Source organism: Pelmatolapia mariae, linkage group LG18, assembly GCF_036321145.2.
Source record: "Pelmatolapia mariae isolate MD_Pm_ZW linkage group LG18, Pm_UMD_F_2, whole genome shotgun sequence".
In the NCBI taxonomy this organism is placed as follows: Eukaryota; Metazoa; Chordata; class Actinopteri; order Cichliformes; family Cichlidae; genus Pelmatolapia; species Pelmatolapia mariae.
The window spans coordinates 22,893,662-22,911,718 of NC_086243.1; the positions used below are offsets into that span (position 1 = coordinate 22,893,662).

The 18,057-nt window shown below is 39.5% G+C and overlaps 1 protein-coding gene across 1 annotated transcript in view; it reads right to left on the reverse strand.

Annotated features, from left to right (window-relative positions):
* Positions 1-6,856: 6,856 nt before the first annotated feature.
* prkci (protein kinase C, iota) overlaps positions 6,857-18,057 on the reverse strand; it is a 43,923-nt gene continuing 32,722 nt past the window's right edge. The window contains exons 11-18 of the mRNA XM_063462072.1: positions 17,587-17,673; positions 17,336-17,471; positions 17,109-17,196; positions 13,117-13,242; positions 12,686-12,765; positions 12,374-12,463; positions 8,768-8,883; positions 6,857-8,661 (exon numbers count right to left, since the gene is read on the reverse strand). Of these exons, the coding sequence (XP_063318142.1) occupies positions 8,574-8,661; positions 8,768-8,883; positions 12,374-12,463; positions 12,686-12,765; positions 13,117-13,242; positions 17,109-17,196; positions 17,336-17,471; positions 17,587-17,673 (811 nt within the window). The 3' untranslated portion in view covers positions 6,857-8,573. The remainder of the gene's footprint in view (positions 8,662-8,767; positions 8,884-12,373; positions 12,464-12,685; positions 12,766-13,116; positions 13,243-17,108; positions 17,197-17,335; positions 17,472-17,586; positions 17,674-18,057) is intronic.

Here is an 18,057-nt window from a genome sequence, read left to right on the forward strand (position 1 = left end):
TTTACTGCATTGGCAGTGTGTTTAAGATCAGTGTTACTCTGTCCAGATGGTCTTACACAGTGTAATTCCATCTGTTTTGAAAAGATCCCCAATGCCACAGGCTGAAATTCAGCCACAAACCATGACACAGCCTTCACCGTGTCCTGACATCCTGACATATTGATGATGATTTGAACAAAAAAGTTCAAAATTGGATTCATCCCTCTGTAAGACCTGTTGCCACTGATTTTCAGTCCAGTTATGGTGCAGTTTGGTATACTTCAGCTTTTTGTCCCTTCCCTAAGAACAGCTTCTTGACAGCCACCAGCACTGAGATCAATTCTGACAAGGCGTCAGCAGAGACAAACAGTAGATCAGCTGAAGGGTCAGATGCATCTCTCAAGTCTTTTTTTTTTCCTTTTGCTTATAGACACCACTTTCAGATACTGTTCATCTACTGTAGATATTTATATAATTATTAACTAAAGATAACTACAACAAATGATATGTATGTTACTGGCAGCCTGTTACAAAGTGCCATGTGTACTACAACAGTCACGAGTTTTGTGTTTGGCCTGACCTATGAATCATTCAGTGTCCAAAGAAAATTTTTGAAAGACCTTCAGAAGCCTGGAGAGCTATTGCTCAAGACCATTTTAAAAATTACAAGTTTGACTTCTTAGAAACAAAATACAAGGAAATGAGGGGTGACTCAAGAGTTTACACAGAGGGGTACATAATAATCTCTTCCCTGTAATTAGTTATTTCCCCCTCGTATTGTGTCATATACACACCGTTACAGAGGTGTACGATCATGATAAAGAGCTTCAAATAATGAAATCATTGTATGTGAAATCCTTGTGTGCGCTCTGTTTTTGACTCTCTTTGACTTCAAAGAAAGAGGATATCCTTAATGTGATCGTCGAAGGCACAACCCTAGCTGTGTGCACAGAAACCCCACCCACCTGTTGGTAAAAGCTTCTGTTTGTGAGCGGCAGCAAACCACAAGACAGTTCTGCTTAAGCAAAGATGAGCTCAAACAGCTTGTTTCAGACAGTGACTGACCTGAGGTGCTGCAACAAAGCCAAGCATAAGACAAAGAAGCTTATTTTTGATACTTAAAATCATACAAAGCTACTCTAGAAGACTTGCATAAATGTAGAGCTGGAAATGAGCATAGATGGTTCACTTTAACCTGGACTGGTCTCCAATACCTGAACATCTTTATGGAGTCCAGTGCATCCTTTATTTAGACTGCATGTGAATATTAATGAAAAATGCACAATAATGTCACATGTGAACACCAAAATAATTCCTATGTTATTCCTTCCTTTGTGCAAATTCACTGTAAGAGATTGTCTTCAAAATTCACAGTTCTTTTGATGCAGAGGTGCAACACATAAGAAAGGCTGCATCAGCAGTAGGGACCTGTCTTTAATAAGCAGGTCTGTACTGCCAGACTTGAATGACTGAAATAACATTCAGGTTCTTCGTCACTGTCATCATAAATGTCAGCCTTTCTGCTGGAAGTTAACTACATTAACAGTCCTGGTCAGGATTATTAACTCCCGTACATAATCCCGTGTTTGAAGCCGTTTCACAGATTATTAAAAAAGACAGCGCTGCTCACTTTCATCAGATAATGTACTTTGAGTCAAGTTAAAATTAGTATTTGGTGTTGCTGTCTTCTGAGTAATAGCCTTAAACCAACAGCCCCTTATGACACACAGCCAGTATGTGATTTATGTACTAAGAATGAAATAAAAAATTACAACACACACTAAAATGAGAAACTGCTGTGGGGGGAAAGAGCAGACAGAAATGTGGCAGACGCATACTTCATCATACCGGGGGATTTCCAAATGCTACACCTTGTCATGCAGCTTAATAAGATCCACATCTGTAACTGTGACTGCACTGATATTTAAGGGGAACTTAACATAATTGATGCTACATGCAATACTGTACAAAAGTCTTGAGTCACCCCTCATTTCTTCATATTTTGTTTCCAAGGAGTCACTTTTTCCTAATTTATTAAAAGCAGTCTGGAGTTCTTCAGGCTTTCTGGAGGCTTTCAGAAGTTTGTCTTTGGACATTGGCTGCTTTTTCACTCATTTGCCTTCCAGTCCTTGTACCTGACTATTTTCTTATTTTAAGCTACGTAACACTGACCTTAGAATAATTCTAGGATAAAAATTCACCTAACTCAAGGGATTGTACACAATAACAGACAACTTAGCTAAGAACCAATTTAAAATTATATCTTTAATCACTGTGTTACTAGCAACCTGTCACAAAAACCCATTTTTGTTGTATTTCTTTAGTTGAATCAATTAAAAATTCTAATGATAACATAATATATAGTATATAATAGTATTTTTGGAACAACAAACCGATTCCCAAAGCACTATTAGCTGAAAACCACATCTTGGCATGATTTACAGTTTATACTTCATACTAAATTTGAGGAAACTGTTATGGTCAGTGGAGGCTACTGACTGAATGGAGTGAGGACCTCAATGCAGATGCTTGTAGGAAAGTGAAGACTGATCTAAACTAAGCCATGTATTCAACTGAACACACACAGTACAAAATGAGAAAAACTGAACATTATACATTTACTTAAATCAAAAACAGAGTAACACTGGGACAGGTCACTCTGATAAATAAAAGGAGAGATAGTGACCATAAGTATACAGAAGGGCAATCAGGGGAAGTGGAGACAGCTGAGGACGACGAGACACAGGTGAACTAAATCACAGCTGACGAGACAGAGGAAGAAAAACTCTGAAGAAGAATCCATGAAGTAAATGGAAACACTGAACAAACCAGAAATTAAATAGATTATTTAAATAAACAAAACGTCAAAGTCCCCCCCCCAAAAAAAAAAAAAAAAATAAAAATAAAAAACCTTGGAGGACAAAAGAAGAAGTGGTAGGCAAAAATATCTATGGCAGATGTCAAGAAGCCGTTCTTAAGGAAGAGAAAGAGGGAGAAAAGGCTGAGGTATGCTGAATTACGCTGAAAATTAGTGGAAACAGGTTTGATGAATGTAGATATTAAACTTTCAACACGTTTTAGATCAATTCAATATTGATATGTATGAAGGAGGTCACAAGAAGTGCAGCAGTGAGTGTCTACAGCCATCTGTAAAACACAGTGGAGGCACTGTCATAGTTTGAGCTGGCAATGTTGGAGATCTTGTCAAAACTGATGAAATCATAAATGCAGAAAAGTACCATCAAATTTTGATCCAGCATTCAAAACCATCTGGGAAGTGTCTGATTGGAAACAGCTTCATTTTTCAGCCAATGCAATAAAACCATCCCACACAGTGAAAACACACAGTGGACACTGTCAGTCATCGATTGGCCTCCCCAGAGCCCGGTCCTCAACATTATGGAAGTTTGCACATTTCAATAAATCACTGCACCCGTTTCCTATTCTCCCAGCAAAATATGCAGAAATGAGGGGTTTGCACGGTACTCTATGATTATATTATATGTTGCTGTGTTTCTGGTTTCTTCTTGCTGCTGGGTAGAGCAGATTTAATGAGGAGGACATATGTAAGCATGTAGACACATGTAGACACCCAGTTCCCCCGACATGGATTAAGAGTATTGCTGAATTTGAAGACAAATTAAAAGTATTTTTAGTCTTTAATCTTTAAAGTGGAGTGTGGTGTAATATCCAACGACTAAATCAAACCAACTAAAACTGAAATCTCTGATAAGATTTTTTTTTCACTTTTCAGTCATCGGTTTGCTGTTTTTACTGCAGCTGAGCACATTTGTCAGCCCGACTCATTTACACACAGTATGAAGGTGTTCCTCCCATGTTTTGTTACACTATGGCTCAAGAAGCTTTAATGGCATCGTTTACAGTCACTTAAGTGACAAATATGAAACAAGCCTACATGTTTGACTGCAGATGTTAGTCACTCAGAGTAAGTCATTAGCGTTACAGTGAAGAGCGCCACTAAAAGCAGTGAGATGCACCTCACCGTGTGTTTTACTAAGTATAATTTTTGTGTTGCTTAATTAATCCCTTCAGGGAAGGAATAAAACACCCAACAAGATAAGTGCAATTAGAACAGGATGGTTTTTTTCAGCCCGTTCCCTGTTTTACATCATTAATTATGCAAGGTTAGCCTTCCCCGTGTCTTCCACTGGGCGATGTGAAGCCACAGCGCCTGGGGAGGCCTACTCCTGTTCTCCACCAGAGAGGGCACAGGAACAATGTCAAATATGCCATCACGGGAATAGAGAATTATGCAAAAGACATTTATCCTTGTCCTGCTTGCAGCACCATGTCTTCTGCAGTCGCACAAAGGGAGCAATTTCTACAAAATTTCCTGGTTCATCCTCTACGATGGTTGAGAGGAGCAGGATGGTTCCCTGCCCACTGCTGTGCGAGCTATTGCAGCACACTAATCAATATATTTTATTATTTTTGACACACCATTATTTCCATGACCTAACTTTCACCTCTTAACGCACAGCGTTGTCTGTGTTCGTGACCTTTTAGCCCACTCGGGATGACAAGACCCTTCTAAAAGTCAAAGAGGAGTCATGTGACCATCAGAGCCACAGGGAGCTGGAGTAAAAGAGCACAACCTTGCACCTCGAGTATATTTCCCTTCTCTCCAGACACTCATGTGGGTGAGAGCTCATGTTTGGGAGTGGGCAGCAGTGAAAAGTCCCACTGTGATGTTTCATGAGCCCAAGAGTGCACCAAAGAAAGAAAAATCCTCTTTAGTGCAAGAGCCACCCTGAAAAACTGCTCCAGTGTGGGTGTCACTGGTGCTGCATACTTTATTTATTCGATTACAACTTTTATTGCCAAAGTTTCACAACTACTCGATGGATTTAAACACACACACACAAATCCCAAAAGGAAGAATCTACCTGACTTTGCCTCTAGTATAACATAGTATTTCATATTCTCTCCCACATGTGAAATTGGTTATTGCATTAACATATTTGTCATTAATTTTAAAAAAAATTAATTATTTGCAGGCAGATTTGGTTGGGACCAACACAAAAACACCAGCTGGGGTTTGATGAAGATGGCCAACTGTGCTGAATCCAGCGATATGAAATCTACGACTGCATAAGGTTGAGAAAGGGTTTCAGATTAAAAAGTCTACGATGTGCCTGCGCAAAATAAACAGGTGAAAAATGGTATTATTCTACTTAAAAGTATACAAGTTGTTCATCCACTTAAAACCACTTTAAAATCTGAAATTTGGTCACTGTATAGAATTTTTGAAAGTTATATCTTTTCACATCTAGTTTTAGTTTAATTTTAGATCACAATAATAATCTTGGTTCCCTGATTACTCAGTGACAAAATAAGAGTTGATTTCAGGGTTTAAGCTTGCATTTGGTAAATGTTCACTTAAATTCTCAATATGAGCTTCAAACAAATGAGAGCACAAGTGAGGGACGCCATCGTTAGGCTGAAAGACCAAAATAAATCAAATAAACCCATCAGAGAGAGAGAGCAAAAAAGAGCTCAAAGAGAAAGAGCTCAAAATCCTCACTTTAAATTAAATGTGTAAATTTTGTTATACATGTACAATGTCAAATGTAATCGAATCAGGTCAAATAAAAGTTAGTTGATTGGTGTACATTGTTTATACAAATCACATTTTTCCTTGTCATTAATTATCTGAATGAATAAATTTGATGTTTGGTGTACGTTTGTAAAAAGAATGGAGGCACTGGACAATTCAGCAACATCGAAAGGCCTGAAAAACCACAGAGGACGACTGAAGTGGATGATGACAGAATTATTTCCATGGTTAAGAGAAATAACTTCACATCTAACCAAGTCTAGACTCTCGATGAAGTAGGCGTATCATTATCAGTGTATAATCACCAGACATCTTCATTAATGGAAGAATGACAGGGTGCAGACCACAGGTTATACTCAAGAACAGGAGATTAATTTATAGCAGGATGATGGGAATTGTTGTATGCAATACTGAAACTATCAGTTAATGTGTGTGTGGGTGTGTAACCCCTGAAGTACACTCACTCACACTGACTGAAAGTGAAATGAACCACATTATATGAAACAGAAAGTAAAGATAATCTCGGTGCGAGCCCACCTCGTTCAAAGAAACCAGGTTTGGTTTAATCCACACAACTTGCAGCAGATGACCAAGTGTTTATATTTAGAGCAAACATACTTTACAGAGTAAAATGATGCACCTCCGAGAACCAAAAGCCTTATTTCCATCATTAACCATGGTCTCTGATGTCTGAGTGATGTAATCAGAGGGACCAGTGAGAGACAGACTCAAAGAAAAAAAAAAATGTAGCGAGAAAAGGAGCAGAGGCAAAGATACCCAGCGTTTCATCCCTGGCATGAAACACCAATTCCCAACCGTGTTAAATTTTTTATCAAAACATCTGAATCCTCAGCTGCACGGCGAGCAGCAGTGACGTTGCTGTGACGTCACCGGAGATCTACTTGACAAAGCTCCTCAAAGGGAAATGAAAACTCGTACTGAATATTAATTATTCCTCTGAACTACATGGTAACTATTCTGAAGATAACCCAGGGGACAAAAAGTGTTACATATATGTTTTTAGTGGCTGAATCAAACAAATCAGTAGAAACGTTGCTGTATTTTTAACCACAATCAATATCTGATGCACAAAAATGAAATTCTGAACCCTGTACTGCATTCACTCCCACTTCCTCTAGTTCTGTTTTTTTTTATTCTTGCTTTTCATTGAACGTACTAAAGGCTTTTCCTCCTAAATAGTATCTTTATAAGTCATTAACAGCTCTAATTTATTTCCACTTCTTTTTTATTTACTAGTGCCTTTTAAACCAAAGACAGAGCCACACCGACAAACACATATTACCACAAGGAGAGAAATAAAATGTTTATTTTAGTGTCTGTTTTTTCTTTTCTTTTTTTTTCTCTGAACGCTAATAATAAAGTTCACCAGTGTCCTGTGGATGGCAAACATCCTCAAAACACAACAAGTACAACAAAAAGTGTTTCCATTGGGATCACCCAGTAACATTTTGGAATCAATGTAGTGATAAAAAAAAGAACAACAAAAACAAAAAACAATCAAAACTAACCATATCCACAAAAGAAAGAAACAACAAAGCAACAGTAACAAGTGTAACAGATCAGAGTGCTCCGCCGGAGGACCCAGAGGTTTGTGCACCCCCGCTTACAGTTTGCGGGTACAGAGATGCTTTGTGTTTTTAACAGTTTTATAAAATATCTAATTCAGAAAATAAACTGCGGGCCGAACATGGTAAAAACTGAGTCCAGTGGATATGGGTTACAGCTTTAAAACCTTTTCACGGTGCGGTCCACTGCTCTTTTGAGCTCTTCTTTCTTTTAATATTTTGATTTGCAGCAAAAAAAAAAAAAAAAAAAAAAAAAGACAAACATGGAATGAATACCAAAGAAAAAAAGACAGATAACAGATCATAAGTTTTTAGAAAGATGTGTTAAAATAAGAGGGGGGATCTAAATATATAATTTCTATGACAGCACATCTTCCTTACGTATTTTGTACCCTCTAATACATACCAGCAAGACATTTCATGTGTTTAGTTTTTGGTTCTGTATGAATGTGAGCGTCATCAACTGCCCCCGCACAGAAAGATACAAACCTGTGCTCCAGCTTTCAGGTATCGTGTGCCATTTTTCCAGCCCGTCTCCTGGCAGAACGAGCGACTTCATTTCACAGTTTGAGAGCATTTCCTTGTTATTAGTGTTACGTTGCCGCTTCGGTTCCTTCACTGTGAAAGAAGGGACCTGAAGTAGCCCCTTACAGTCCAGATGTTGAGCATTCATGGTTTTTTTGTTTTGTTTTTTACTCAGGGCTGGAACATTTAACACTTTGACAAATGGTAAACAAAACATGAGAAAAATATATAGTTTTTATTTATTTTGTCATTTCTACTCTTTTCCTTTCTTTCTTTCTTTTTTTTAAAGGCTAGTGTTATGATTTTTTCTACAGAGAAGGGCGGGGGACGTCGTGACAAAGCTAATTCCAAAAACTTTAAGATGTCAGTGCTGTCCGACTGGCTTGAAGCTAAAAAGTCGCTGTCTAACGTTTATCCTCATTAGTATTTTCATATATGTACAAATAAAATATGCATTGAAAACACCCCACCAGCTGGAAGGAGAGGAAGCTCAGTTCATCTGTCGGAAGGGGGCCGTGCCTCTTCCCCCCCACCCCCCCACACATACAGCGACACTGGAAGAACTTAGCAGCCACTTTGGCCACCGACAAAGAGGCCCCGACGAGATATTTCTGATATCAGTGCAGATTTACATGATATAAAAATAATTAAGAAAGAAGGTAGGCTTAAGGACAAGTGGCTATAAATGGCAGAGTGTGAGATTCGTTTTGGCAAATAAGCGTTCTACATGTGCATGTGTGCGGCCCTCGAACAGAAGGTGGATGTCATCGGGTTGTCTCGTAACCATGCAGCTTGAAGACACTGAGACGCCACGTAAACACGTGCATGAGTGTGTGTGTGGGTGTGTGTGTGTGTGTGTGTGTGTGTGTGTGTGTGGTGTGCGTGTGCACAGACGCCACGCCCCCTCACACACACTCCTCCGCCGACATGAGCAGAGGGTTGATGTACTCGAAGCCTTCAAACTCAGACTGGTCGATCTTCTTCACGACGTCCCTGAAAAAGGAAAAAAATGGAGGAAAAAAGATCAAAGAGTCGGTTAAAATCGACGGAAAACTGCGACTGCAACAGGAAATGAGCACAAAATGAAGCGCTGACTCACTCGTCATCAGGCGTGAGCTGGATTGGCTCGTTGGTGAACTGGGCATCAAAGTTGTCCAGTCCGTATTCCCCTGAGATGTTGGGCTTGAACGGAGGGACCACCTGCTTATGTTCCAGCTGGAAGTAAAGCAAAGGACGAAGGTAGGACCCAGTTTTTAAATAATTCTTTAAATAACCAATTAGTTGCTTAATAGAAAATGAATCTGCAAGTGTTTTTGTGATCGATTAACCCCCCCCAAAAAAAGAAAAAAAAGAGCTTTTCAGAGTGGCCAGAAAAATCTAATTTCAAAGCATCTGTTTGGTCTCTGAGAAACTGTGACTATATTTTTCACATCTTTTATACACTAAGAGATTAATCTATTGAGAAATAATCTGTGAATAGAGGAAACAATCCTTATTTGCAGTCTTATTAAGAAGCTTCAAATAGTGACTGTATCAAGGTTGTAAATGAGTTTGTCCGACAGAAACAGGATTTCTGAGAGGATAAGCTCTCCCGCAGCTGTAATCAGGCCTGAGTGACGTCCTCTCCACTCAAAAGCATTTGAACACAGAGTAAAAACTTTTATTAGGGACTTCCACTCATTTCCTCTGCCTGCCTGCCTATCACAGTGTACATGCAGCTCTCTGTCCCGAGTGTTACTGCACTTGTTTGGAGGGCAATAACTGCTCCCCCTGCAGGCCAGAGGGCACACTGCGGGGCAAACTTTAACATCAGCATTGGGGGAAAGGGGGTGGGAGGGTTGTAAGCTGATCCTCCAGACACTCTGACCGAGTGCTGGGTCTTAGCTCCAGACCAAACAGGGAAAAGAGGTCACGGTGATCCTGGCGAGTTGCCCTGTCTGTCTGTGCAGATAAAGCTGCTGTTACGTGCTCTGTCTTCTTTAAAAGATATAAAGCAGGTTTAATCTGGATTAGTTTAACACTTAAATGACCAAACTATAATTTATACAGTAATGCTTTTAATGGCTTTTAAGAGTTGTCTTTATCTATGAAACACTCTAAAATGTTCTGATGTACTTAAATGTTGTTTTCTCTGGAGAGGGTTTACAAATTTAGTCAAATATTAATTTCCTGTATTTTCTTTTCAATAACAGACAGTTTTAATTGTTAAAGTGTGTTTGAGTGAATTGTGTATTACAGTTTGCTGGGAGCTTAACACCAAACTGGAAACTGGAACTTTGATCAACAAATTACAATCAAGTCTTCACAGTCAGGGTGCTTTATTAATCCTTTGTTGCTTCCACACTTCTGTTTAGCATACACATCACACCTGACCACCTCCTGGTATATCAATAAAGATGAGGGTTGGATGCCCATTAGAACGGTTTCTGGGTTTTTCCATAGGCAGCTGCATAGGCAGAGACCCCTCTCCCTGACCTCTATAATAAAGTCAACAAATGTGAGGTCTAACACAGTATTGACAGAATATGACAGAACCTGATCACTTTACAAAAGAGCTTCAAGGGTCACTCCTAACAGGCTTTCAAGGGGTAAAGATATCTTGTGTGTCTGTAATATACGCATGTTGTGCAGAGTAACATTTTGATGACACAGTTTTCCATTATCCATGCCACATCAATGGGCCAATTTCATATGAGAAATTTAAGATATTGGAGGTAGGTTAGTATTTTTACAATTTAAAAATGTCACGACACATATAAACATGTGACAGGGGTCCTAAATGACTCTAGAAGAGGTCACTTGAGAGTTAATTAAGTTTATAAACGGGTAGAAAATGTAAACTTTTTTTTAGCAAAGTACGATGAATACTTGACGGCAAATTCAGACATGACAGATTTGTTCTCATCGCTAAAAATACCACAACAGTATAATTTCATTCTACTTAAGTAAAAAAAACCAAAACAAATAGTATTCAACACAATTAGCCCTAAACTGTAAAATTCACTTTCATCCTTTACCTTAAACCACTTAACATAAAATCAAATTATTTATTATTAAATTAATTAATTTTATTTTTCCTTAAACAACAGAGACAGGTAAGTAAAACAGATCAATTAAATAAAGAAGGTTCAATAAAAGTGTTCAGAAACAAAGTTATGCACACTAAGTCGTGTTTGCCTCATCTTTGTCATTACTTTATGTGATTTCAATTTTTATTAGTTGGCATATCAAACTTTTTTTTCCCCCTCTCTCCAATTGTTGTCATTTTTCAAGTGCAGATGTTATGTATTCACTTGGTTTCAGCTTCTCAAACATCTCTTTGTGCATCTTTAACTTTGAGTTTTGGGTGATTAATCAGATTAGAAATACGCACGTTCTGCAGATGTGACCTTAGAATTCTCACCTGCGTGCGTTCTCCACCTTTTATAAAACACAGAATAGAATAAAACTAGAAGGTCAGTGACTCTGTAGCTCAGGGGTCGGCAACCCTGGGCACGCGTGCTACAGCTGGCACGACCATAGCTGGACTGGCCATCGGCCCGCCGGGCATTGTTGGTGATTTTTCATTTCATCAGAAAGGTTGCCGACCCCTGCTGTAGCTCATCCATGAGCACAGTTTGGGCCCCATCAGCTCATCAGTCCTTCAGTTGGATACATTAACAATACATAAATTATTCATTCATTCATGCGCTCATATGTAAGGTTGAAGCTAATATCAACATGAGGCTGTGAGTCTCATCTGACACTCATTTTATGGTTCTAAGGGTCATAAAACAGGAACCTAAAAAGACTCCTGGGTGATAATTTACTCATCGCTGAAACTGATAACAGGAAGCAACAGAAATAACGAAGTATTTTTAGCCCTAGTTTAAATTTCACTGGTATTTTTTTTTTCTACAAGTCATTCCGAGATACCAAACAAGTGACTAACATCTGTAAATACAGGTCCACATCTTCATTTCCTGCACTGCGTTCTACATTTATATTCACACTCATACTGGTTTTCAAGCATAAACTATAAAAAAGGATTATACACAGACACAAATACCAGTCATAGCAAGAATCCAGTCAAGCATGTGGTTTTCAGTATTAGTGGCAACGAGTGCAAACCGCAGCTTCAGAGAAAGCATCAGCGATACCCGAGCCAACCTACGAGCTTCTCTGAGGTTCCAGTAATCACGCCGAAATTTGTGAATGAAACGATTCGTAAACAGTGGTGTTGAAATTAGAGTGTTAATGGCTTCTCCGTCAACGTGAACCACTGCTCGACAATCCGGACATGCAGAGATCGACATATCGGCCCCGTGTGATCCGTCCCCTCTCGTTTCCTCTCAGTCTTTAAACTTCCTCTGTGTGTGTGTGAGTAATCGTATCTGCTGCTGTCAGTCTTCTGCCTGGCCTGTCTGTTTCCAGCTGCCTGCTCTTCACAAAGAAACAAGCCTCACCCCACAGCTAATAACCTCAGTATTGACAGAGCGTCTACACCTGCAGGGCAGGAGAAAGAGCGCAGGAGACGGCGACCCTGCGCACTAAGATTTGACCTTCTGCTGTCTCGCGGCAGCTCTTGTTTTTCTCCCCCTCTCCCCCCGCAATCGATTGTATGGATTTATTTTGACCTATCCGGCGTGCGGCATGCACCAATGCTGATTTCCTTCATTTGCTTTTCTCAGTCAGTTCTTTCAGAGGATGAAATTGAATCACTCACGAGCTCCCAGTCGACGTTTCGGAAGAACGGGTGGCCCATGATGTCGGCAAAGCCCGTCTGAGGGTGGCAGCCCAGGCGCTCCTTGGGATCCTGTGGGAGTGAGTGCGAGAAGAGGGTGAGAGACGGTGGGAGACTATGGTGGAAAGGAAAGATATTAAGTCCAATACCCAAGAAGAAAGGTGGAGAAAGTGAGAAGAGAGAATTGGCAAGGAAAGTGGATACATTCCCCCCCCCCCCCCCCCCCCCCAAAAAAAAAAAAAAACAAAACAGTAAGAGGTGGCACTGCTACAGGCCTGTCGGACCCTCTCTTACCTTGTTGAGGAATCCTTTGAGGACACTGGCAGCTTTGACTGACAACGAGCGTGGGATTCGGATCTGTTTTTCCAATATTACTGCAGGAGGTGACAGAAAAGGGGTCAAGGGGTGGACAAGAAGAGGAGAGGATGAGATGGTGCCAACACTGCTGCTGTTATGAGTTCAATCCTGCTGGGTATGCTCGCAGCAGCCCAAGATATGAATCTTTTTGTTAACCCACCTCACTGTTAATTATAAGAAACAAACACAATATAAAACCATATTTATACTGAAATAATGGGGTGGGGGAGGGAACACATGGTTTCACACTTCTCTCTGTAACAGATGGCATGTTCCTGGTATTGAGAGAAGCCAATAGAAAGGTGTCAACATGAAGGTGTTGCATGAACTCAGCAGTTTTTTTTACGAACCGCAGAAGCACGCGTTACCTTGGAAGAGGTAGTCTTCTGTGTTCTGGTCCGGGTTGTCGGAGCTGCCGACGATGTCGAAGGGCGACCGGCCCGCCATCATCTCGAACATGAGCACGCCTAGTGCCCACCAGTCCACGCTGAACCCTGGGACACACACACAAACACACACATATCGTATGTTACAGCTCTGACGCTTTGAAACGCCAAAACAACACAAATGACCGACGACTGCAGGGGGAAAAAAAAGAGAAAAAAAAAGAGCAGCACGATTATCTTTATTGCAATTAGAGAGGGAGAACTTTTAATTGCCACTTACAAAACTTCAAAGTACACCAGCATTTCAGGGTTACTATAGCAACCACCTTCACCTTGAAAGTTGGTGTTTCTGTATATTATCACACCTTCAACAACAAGCACATTATTCAGATTGCCTATTTCTCTCTCTCTCTCTTTTTTTAAGCCATTAGGGCAGGAGTGTCACAATCAGTTTAACTCTGAAAGAAAATGAAGGACAGATGCATTTCCAGTAAATTAATTTGTATGTCTCACACCACCTTCTCACCTACAGTTTGGTCCACATAAAGCTCTAAGCTAGTCTACAAACAAGTACCGTAGTCTTTATAATACTTAGCCAAGAAAATAATGCTAATAGTGCTAATAAGATGCTCAACCTCATCCTCAGCTGAGAAAACGGAGCGAGCCAAATGTATTTAAAAATTAAGAGACATGTGGCCCGCGGGCCTTGAATTTGGCACGTGTGCATTGGAGCTGAACAGCTGCATCATTTCACCAAATCTTAGCTGTCACTTCACTTGTAACAGCACTTTCAAACATCTGGTTTTGCTCCACATCACAGATTTCTGAAGACTGTAGTGTTACTGTGATTTAAAACAGGACAACACTTGATGACATAAGCATGAAAGGAGAAGGGCAAACATGGAGATATAAGGCTGTTTTTAATGTAAACTGCATAAATTTTCACAATATGAATGTGAGGCGAGCAGCACAACATATGGGATATAACATATGTATTAATTGGTAATAAAGCTTAAGTAATCCTGATATGTTGCCAACCAGAAACTGGATCGAAAATGGAAGTGGCTACAGAAAAAACAGAACTTCCAGTTTCTTCTTTACAAGGAGGAAATCCTCCAATCAGATTAAACATCAATATCTCCCTAATGTTAAGAAAACAGATAAAAAAAAATAGAGCTGAAAAACAACTTAAAATTTAAAATCTACTCAGGGTAAATTTCTGTGAATCCTAAATTTCTGTCAAAACAACGACAGAAAAGAAGCCGTAATGATGTCAAAGTTGTAAAACAAGTAAGGCAGACATGAAAGAGAAAACAGAACATTTTAGATGCCATTGTGGCGTCCTCAAACTGATTCCTTTGGCTATCGCCATCTTGATGTTTTGAAACCGGACATGATAAATGAGGGGAAGACCGAAAAACTAAACTACACCCTCCTTCTCATGTTCTGGACAAAAACATGTGAAGATCATACATACAATCTGACTTGTTTCTGCAGCCACACGAGTCGCCCCTTATATAAAAGTCCATCTTTTATATGCAGTCTTTGACTTCATTAAGTTTTTTTAAACTTAAAAATAATTTAATGTATGTAAATTATTATTAAAATAAGGAAAGAAAACCCTGGAACGCAGTTTTCTGTGTAAAGTCTAAAAATAAAGAATAATAAAAAAAAAGAGGTCAGATCTGACATGACTTCCTCTACTCAAACAAACAACTAATGTGTTTACCCAGTGAATTTGTTTTTTTTGCTGATTTCTTTCATAAGTAACAACCAAAATCCCCAAAAAGGGCCTGACGTTTGTTTTTCTGTACACAAAGACAAGTGGGTGTGATCATCGTGCAGTCAGTGAAGTTTAATCATCTCATTGATCGGGTTAACAGTTTGAATGATAAGAGGATCACATTCAGAACAATGGTGGACCTACACTGGATCACACATGCCCCTGCTGTGACTCTGATGTCCACACAATTTGCCGTTCGGCTCATTTTTTATTTATTTTTTTAAACTTTCCCACTACAGCCATCGCAATGTGTCTAAGTATGAAGAGCGCAGGTGTTGTAAGCAGCCTCGGCAGCGCGACAGCTGAGCGAGCAGCTAAAATCAAACCCAGCCGTCATTAATTTCATTATTCACACGTGTGCTGTTCCTACTGTGTCTAAAACAGCTGCTGTGCTCATATGTGTTGTGTTTTTTTTAAATAAAGGAGGGAAAAACAATCAAAAACTTTTTCTTTTAACAGTGAAATTTGTTGCCATGACTCCACATTTGGTGACCAAGGAGGCTTTTCTATTTTTACAGCATTGCGTGTATGGATAGTCGAACATGCAGCACTGAGGATGTAGAAACTGATATTTCACCGAGAAGCTGAAAGTACATCTGAACTACGAGATGCTTTAAGTTGTCAGCTTCACACAATTTGGACTCTTTATATGAGTTTAGATGGAGCAGCATTTATTTATGATTAATTTATCATTATGTCTAAACGTTGAGAATAAAGTAAAAATTTCAAGAATAAAGACGAAATGTGAGAATAAAGCTGTCCGTTCAAGTCGAGCTACTTCTGTTAGTGCACGGCTGCCTCTACAAAATGCCTTTTGTAGATGAACCGGTGTTAAAGAATGGAGTTAATGTTATCAAACAGACCCACTGTGTTAGCAACTGTTAGTACTACTGAAGTTTAATCAGCATTTCAAAATCTCAAACTTTTTCTTCACAAAATTGTTTTACAACTTAATTTTTTCCTCAATCTGCTCCTTTGTGATTCAATGAATATTACAAATGCCTCTTTCCCCCCCAAATGTATCTGCACATTTTTACATTTTACTGCATTTCTTTTCGGGCTGTCTCTCAACTTTATAATTAAACTGTGCAAATTAACTGAATTAATGTAGCATTAACTGAATAGCTGCTGAATGAAGACAGAAATGGCTGCTAGGCAAGTAAGACATACACAGGCAGAGGTCAGCAGATTTAAAGAAACAGACAAGCACGCTATTTAACTTTAAAAACTACCGTTTTTAGACATTAAATGTCACCCAACTGGGTCTTTACTTTTCCTCAAAGGGGGTGTGGATGCTATATAAACCATAACTTTGACCAAAAATACCCATGTGGACAAGCTAACGGCACGGCAGAATGTGATTTCTGCTACATTTGAGAGGTTAAAATGACACCTCAGAAAGAAAGTTAGAGGACTACACGAGTAACAGAACATCTCTCACTCCTTTTTTCCCCCCTCTCACATTAAGCCCATCCTGCAAATAGGTGTGCCTCACCATTAGAGACATTAGAGGAGTCCTGAATTACCCAGATTAGATTAGTTGAGAAATCCCCAACAGCAAAGATGGTGCTAAAAGAGCAACTTCCAGGAGAAAAACAGCTTTTTAAAATTTGTTTTCGGGGTGTAGTTAGGAAACTTTTAATGCACTTTATCATTACATTTGCTGAAAATAAAGCTGATTTAAATAATAACAGCTTCAATAATTGTTGGAAAACATTTAAAGACGGTTGCACACGCTTATATTACAAAAAAAAAAAAACATATACAAATTTCAGCTAGGTGTTTTTGTTTTGTTTGTTTTTTTTAACCAAGAAATAAATAACCCAGGGGTTGCAAAAAACTCTTCTACCAGTCACTACCCACTAGTAGCCCTGGTTTATGGTGACAGTGTAAGATACCTGGCTTGTGTATTGTGGGGTATTGGGGACAGTGGTGACAGTTTTCCTTGGGGCACTAAGATCACTGCTGTATGTCGGGCACCATTTAAATAAATTAAATATATCCTAAATTTAAAAAACTAATATGTAGCCAAAGAAAAAGTGTTCCTACGTTTGTCTACAGTTGTTGAATTGTTTATATATAATGTAGCTTGAGTGTGTTAGTGCAGATAAACCCAGTTTTGCCTCACACACTTTCTAACTGCAGAATTAGATAGCATTTCTGGTAAGTGCCTCCATGTCGTAATCCTCACCGTAATCCTCTCCTCTGAGTATTTCGGGGGCGATGTAATTGGGGGTACCGCAGAAAGTGCTCGTCGTATCGCCAGGTCTCAAGCCCTCCTGAAAAAAAAAACCAAAGATCATCAGCTGTGAGATCATCTCAGAGGGCTGTAAACCGACACGTCTGCAGCTGTGCAGGTGCTTTTATCCAAAGTGCACTGCGGTATCATTACAAACCACATTAATCCGTAAACCACACCTTGCACATGCCGTAGTCTGTAAGCTTAATGTGACCCTCAGAATCCAGCAGCACATTGTCCAGTTTCAGGTCTCTGTAGATGATTCCCCGCTCGTGGAGGTAGTTGAGCGCCAGACTGATTTCTGCCGAGTAGAATCTGAAACACAAAGAGGGGAATTACTGTGTTTTTAAATTCAGCTTTGGCTGCATAAACAAAATTAAAAACGCATCTGTCCCTTTAATCACACGTGAAGCAAATGGCCAGACTGTACCTGGCATGTTCTTCTGGGAGTTTCCTTTGCCTCTGCATGTGGAACATGAGATCTCCACCATTCACATATTCAATAACAAAGAAGAGTCTGCAGAAAGAAACGGAAGTTAATTTCTCTTAAATACAGAATTAGTCACCTTTCAATCATCCATAAGACATCTGTCAGGGTGGCTGGATGAGCACTCTCATTTTTTTTTCCTGCTAATGTGCTTTACTGATTTTATTACACTCATTGTATAAAACTTGCATCTAACACAGTCAGTCTGGGGTGGATATTTACTACAGCTTCAATTAAATTTTTACTTCCAAAGGCGATAAAAACATAACAAAACATTTTTCCACTAAGCGATTACTTTTCTTGCTTTTATGAAGTTCTCGTGCACAAAAAAAGAACACATCTTTTCCTTTACAGCTGCGTACCCCTCAGCCCCTCACTCAAATCTCAAACTTGCTCTTCAGTTCAGCTCAAAAC